The 6115-nt window shown below is 44.4% G+C and overlaps 1 protein-coding gene across 1 annotated transcript in view; it reads right to left on the reverse strand.

The window, feature by feature from the left end:
• LOC138949823 (uncharacterized) overlaps positions 1 to 4373 on the reverse strand; it is a 49375-nt gene extending 45002 nt beyond the window's left edge. The window contains exons 1-2 of the mRNA XM_070321600.1: positions 4302 to 4373; positions 3627 to 3749 (exon numbers count right to left, since the gene is read on the reverse strand). Of these exons, the coding sequence (XP_070177701.1) occupies positions 3627 to 3749; positions 4302 to 4373 (195 nt within the window). The remainder of the gene's footprint in view (positions 1 to 3626; positions 3750 to 4301) is intronic.
• Between the last annotated feature and the right edge of the window lie 1742 nt (positions 4374 to 6115).

Raw genomic sequence — 6115 nt, forward strand, 5'->3', positions numbered from 1 at the left:
AGCAGTGTGGAAGATCACTACAGGATGATCTACTTTGAAGCTATTGATGTTTTGGCCTCCTGCTTGAAAGATCGTTTTGCGCAAGACGATTTTGAGATGTATGTAACATTAGAACAGGTTCTTTTGAAAGGTGCAAAAGGGGAAAGTTTTGAAATAGAACTGGCGACATGCTCTGACTTTTATGGCGCCGACTTTAATGTCCCCAACTTGAGAGCTCAACTGCAGACGTTAGCAATTCAGATCAGAACAGCTTATCCTGACACCGATTGCCTTTTGTCAGACATTGTGGGATATTTCAAGACCTTGTCCAAGGCTGAGATCTCGCTTCTGTCTCAGGTCGTCATTCTGATCAAACTGATCATTGTCATGCCAGCAACAAATGCTGTCAGTGAGCGGTCCTTTAGTGCCATGAGGCGCCTGAAAAACTACCTCAGGTCAAGAATGGATGAGGCGCGATTGAATCATTTGATGATCCTCCATGTACATAAAGCCAGAACGGACTCGCTCAACATGATTAACGTTGCAAACGCCTTTGTTGCTTCTGATCATCGGCAGGAGATATTCGGAACGTTTTCGGAACTGGATTTATCCAGAACCAGTGTGCTGCAGAAATCTCGTGCCACACAAACGTCTTCTGTCAAGTGTGAAGAAAAGTGGTGCTAAGCTGGGGTCAGACTGAGGGGTGAGTGATTGTGTGTCAACCGTAAGTACGCCATAACAATTGAGTAACACAGTAACTTGTGGGGTTAACAGTGTCACATGAAACAACATGTAGAGAGAGAATTGAACAATGGACACAAGTGTGCATCCTGGTTGTGATGGATCGAAAACGCGCTAAAAATATTCTGACAAATCCCTCTATTTTTCAGTCATCACTCAGGCTGCCAATGTTGATGGCTGGACGGATCAATAAATTGCTTGTTTAGAAGTAAACCAGTTTGTCAATCCTTGCTTTTTAACACACTAGACAATAATGAAGACGAAAGTCATTTGAAGTAAGTGCTCATCACATTCAACGTATCGGAATTTAGATATAAATGTAAGTCGATTGATAATCACTGATACATTCACCAGCCAGTTGTTTGGTGGAGGATGGAAAGATGATTAGATGGAACTGAGCTCAGAAGGCACGAAATCGCATCATGTTTTCTTTCTTTTTTAGACCATTACAAGGGGACGGGAAGGGGGGGGGGGGGCGGTAGTGTAAGCCCCATATTTCCTTAGCTGTCTCAGCATTTTGTCTTCCATTTTTTTCCGCCCTACCACTTTTATTAGGTGTGCTACGTCCCTGACCTGACAGAACAAACCCGTATTACATCCACTCTTATTGACTTGATATTAACCCCATGTCCAGACATGATAGACGCAGTAAACAAATGTTTCTCCAGTTTGCAGTGTCCATTCTTATCCTTACGTTAAAATTAAAAAAATAGTTAATTTCAAACGACCATTTGAGCGCATCATTTATAATTATTCCAAACTCAATATTGGGAAGTTTTGAAATGATTTGCAAAATATAGATTGGCCTGAGGTCGTTAATTTAGAACCACTGGATGCAGCAGTCGAATCATTTACGGACATACTAATGACTGCTGCCAAGCACTGTATGCCTGTAAAAATGTGATAAATGAACGAGATGCCCCATGGATTACCGAGGGAATCAAAAAGTTGATAAGGAAAAAACAAATAATACACTGTTTAGCCAAATGTTTACATTGTATGTGGTGCTGGGCGTTATCTAGACTTACAGACAACGCCGCTTACCTCGATCTTGTCGGGGCCCCCCAAACAGTTCGAGGTATCCGAAGTTCGTGCTATCCAACACGTCGGATAGCTCGATTTTTCAAAGGAAGACTTCGAGCTATCCGAAGTCGAGGTAAGTGAAGGATTGTTAGTGATAAAAAGAAGGCTGCTGGCCGGGACCAATGGTTCACTTCTACGTATCCAAAAAATCGAGGTAAGCAGCGTAGTCTGTATGTACACCAAGTTGACCATCGGCGCTTCTCCCAGTGCATGTGATCTACTACATTGTCGTCATTAGCACGGCCCTGTGACGTCATATTATAAAGCGTCATTTGTTTTTCTTCTTTCTATTTGAGCGTCACAGGCACATGATTTACGTGTTTTTTTCTGCACTGAATAACGCACTGAATATTTGCTGTGGACTCTCTCTCTCTCTCTCTCTCTCTCTCTCTCTCTCTCTCTCTCTCTCTCTCTCTCTCTCTCTCTCTCTCTCTCTCTCTCTCTCTCTCTCTCTCTCTCTCTCTCTCTCTCTCTCTCTCTCTCTCTCTCTCTCTTTCTCATTTCTGGCAATTTGATTGGTTTAGCGACTTTTTTGGCGGGAACTATTTTCCATATTTTCTTTGCGAAAGATTTCCTCATCTCTTTGGGGTAACATAATCTTATGACGTTTACATTTGTGCGTCACTTCTCGTTTGACGTCATATGGAGAGAAAAAAAGGTCTGTGAAGGCCGCAAAATTGGGAGATCGAGCTAACCGATGTGATCAAAATAAGGTGGGACCTAGGCATGAGGTCGAGCTAAGCAGAAAATCGAGCTATCCAAAGTCGAGGTAAGTGAAGGAATTTTAGTGATAAAAAGAAGGCTGCTGGCCGGGACCAATGGTTCACTTCGACGTATCCGAAAAATCGAGGTAAGCGAGTTCGAGGTAAGCGGCGTTGTCTGTATTCGAAACAGTTTAGTAGACAGAACGGCCTTAACTGGCATATCAAGTGTTAATGAAATTACACGGGAATTAATGATTTAATTTGAGTGCGAAATTCTTTGCAATAATGTTTTGGCCAAGTTTAGATGTTATTACTATTATAACTATTATTGGAGCTGTTCATTAACTTTATAATGAGTCAGGTTTTACAACAACGTAAGAACGGTGCAGAAAACATAAATTGATCGTTTATTTTAAATTAGTTAATGGTCTAGCGCCAGTTTATTTACTTGAATACTGACCACCTCTCATTTCAGCAGTAAATCCGTATCACCGACACAAACCATATGATATGCAAATGTTTCGATGTAGAACTGAATTATATGAGCATTCCTTTTTTCCTTCTGCAACATCTCTCTGGAATGAATTACCTGATCATATCAAACAAACGAATTCAATTGGTTGTTTTAAAAGATGTCTTTTTACACATATCTACATTTAAAAATCACTAATCTCTAATCTTAATTTACAGTGATTTCGATTTTAGAGTAGACATACGGGGGAATTACAGGGTCATCTCTGGACAAGAATCTGTTCAACGTGTATGATCCAGATGTAGGCGCTCAAACAAACTGATGACAGTGAACACTTTGAGGTAACTCACCTTGAAGGCAGCATGGCAGTTTGGTCTGGGTCACATTGAGGTAACTCACCTTGAGGGCAGCATGGCAGTTTGGTCTGGGTCACATTGAGGTAACTCACCTTGAGGGCAGCATGGCAGTTTGGTCTGGGTCACATTGAGGTAACTCACCTTGAGGGCAGCACGACAATGGCTGAGATTCACAGTTCTCTGAAGTTTGGTCTGGGTCACATTGAGGTAACTCACCTTGAGGGCAGCACGACAATGGCTGAGATTCACAGTTCTCTGAAGTTTGGTCTGGGTCACATTGAGGTAACTCACCTTGAGGGCAGCACGACAATGGCTGAGACGCACAGTTCTCTGAAGTTTGGTCTCGTTCACATTGAATATCTTGAGCACCAAGATGTCAGTCTTCACTAACACGCAGTTCTGCTGTTTCCATAGCTATCAGGAAGTACAAAAAAATTCATTATTTGTATGTACATACAGTATATGTTACAGCTAATCTGTGAAACCAGGGAATACATGTATTAACTAAACTATTTTAGGTAATACATGAATTACCTTTTTTTAGCGTCAGTTAATTCATGTATTATTATTATTATTATTGTGATCATTTTTATGCGCCTAATCTAGATATAGCCCTAGGCGCTTACATATTAATTTCTGCCTAGTATTACCTAGTTAATACACGTATTTCCTGGTTTCACAGATTAACTGTAACATATACACAGATAGGCACACGCACATAAAATCACACTCACACGCGCGCATGCACGCAAATACGCTCCCCCCTCTCACACCCACAAACACACACATGCGCGCACATCCCCACCCTCCCAACCACCCACACACACACACTAGAAAAGAATCCTGGAATTATTGAATTCAATTACCATTGAAATATGTGACTCGCCTAGCTCAGTACCTCATGTACCATTGTTTGCTACAAAAAACACAAGTGATATCTGCAAAAAGATGTGATAAAGAACCTGCCTGTGAGGGGACCTGCGGGTCTAACACGTCCATCAATCCCTCCTTGATGACGACAGTCGCTGAGATGTTCATGCTGGGCGTCTGGAACCAAACAGCGGGTACTTGTGTTTTAGCAGAACCGTAACATACCCTGTAAGCGCCCACCCCGGCCCCTTGTGCACCGATTTTGCCCCGAAGTAAGGGTGGGTGCTTAACCTTCACCGTCATTCGCCTTACACAATCGGCAAACCTTCGAACTCACAGAATAGAAAAAAATAATATAGACTCAGTAGCTAGCTGTGTCAGTTTCATACACCCCCCCCCCCCCCGATTGTGTGACACTTTCTTTATCTCTGGTTCACGCTCATAAAGTGACAAGCCAGTATAGCGTCATTGAGTTGGCTATGGGCTTCGCGAAGGTACAGTTCTCGGTCTCAGACGACCACAGCACCGCCCTTGTCAGCAATCGCCAACTCAATGACGCTGCGTCATACAAACCACTCCCTCGGGCCTCCCTCCCCCTCGACCAAAAACAGATCGCAAATACAATTAAAGAACAGATCAAACACAACAATCTTCCCGCCACTGCCAAACTTCTGCTGAAGTCTGACGCTAAACAGCCCACTTTCTACCTCCTCCCGAAACTACACAAACCCAACACCCCAGGCAGACCCATCGTTTCTGCCTGCAGCTGTCCAACAGACTTCATTTCGAAATACTTGGACTTCCTCCTTCAACCCATTGTACAGTCACTGCCAACGTACGTCCAAGACACAACACATACCCTCAACCTTCTTGAACAATCAATCAATCAATCAATATGAAGCTTATATAGCGCGTATTCCGTGGGTACAGTTCTAAGCGCTTGTCGAAGAGTTGTCAACACAGGACTAACAAAGAAACTAACATCTTCAGACGGACACGAACCCTATCACACACTAGCAAACCCTGGTAAACAAACAACTGTTTAACAACAATGTACACATCAATAGCTAGGTCCAAACAAAATAATATTAAGCACAAAGAAAACACCTCTCACAGAGCACAGCACAAGAATGTCTTTTGGGGCACAACACATCACGTCGAGCATGAAAGTCACAGCCAGCTACGGGAAGAACTGAGTCTTCAACCTACTCTTGAACGCGTCAAGAGAGGGGCTCTGGCGAAGCTCAAGCGGCAGGGAGTTCTAGACGGAGGGGCCCGCGGAGGGAAATGCACGCTGACCAGCAGATGCGAGTTTCGAGCGAGGGATGTGGAGGCGGAGAGGGTCAGCAGCAGAACGAAGGGGGCGGTCGGAGGGCTGGGTGTACAGGTCCAGGGAGGATTGAAGGTACTCGGGAGCAGAGTCGTTGAGACACTTGTAGACCAGAGTGGACAGTTTGTAGGAGATTCGGGTGTTGACAGGGAGCCAGTGCAAGGAGCGAAGTAGGGGGGTGATGTGGTCTCGCTTCGTCTTCCTCAACGTCAGCCTGGCAGCGGCGTTCTGGACTCGTTGTAGGCCATGAATGGATGAGGCGGGGAGGCCAGCCAGAAGGGAGTTGCAGTAGTCCAGACGACTGAAGATGAGGGAGACAACCAGCTTGACACATGCGTCGTGGGTGAGGTAGCGACGGATGGAGGCGATGCGTCGTAGGTGGAAAAAGCAGAATGGAACCGTCGCGTCATCCAGCTGGAGGTCGGTCACAGTGAGGGAAGCAATCTTCTGTCGTGTTCCAACGAGAAGGGCCTCCGTCTTCTCACTGTTCAGCTTCAGCTTGTTCTCAGTCATCCAGTTCTTGATGTCAGTGAAACAAATGGAGATGGATCCAAGGAGATCGTCAACGTCCTCCGGCTTG

Source organism: Littorina saxatilis, linkage group LG16, assembly GCF_037325665.1.
Source record: "Littorina saxatilis isolate snail1 linkage group LG16, US_GU_Lsax_2.0, whole genome shotgun sequence".
Classification (NCBI taxonomy): Eukaryota; Metazoa; Mollusca; class Gastropoda; order Littorinimorpha; family Littorinidae; genus Littorina; species Littorina saxatilis.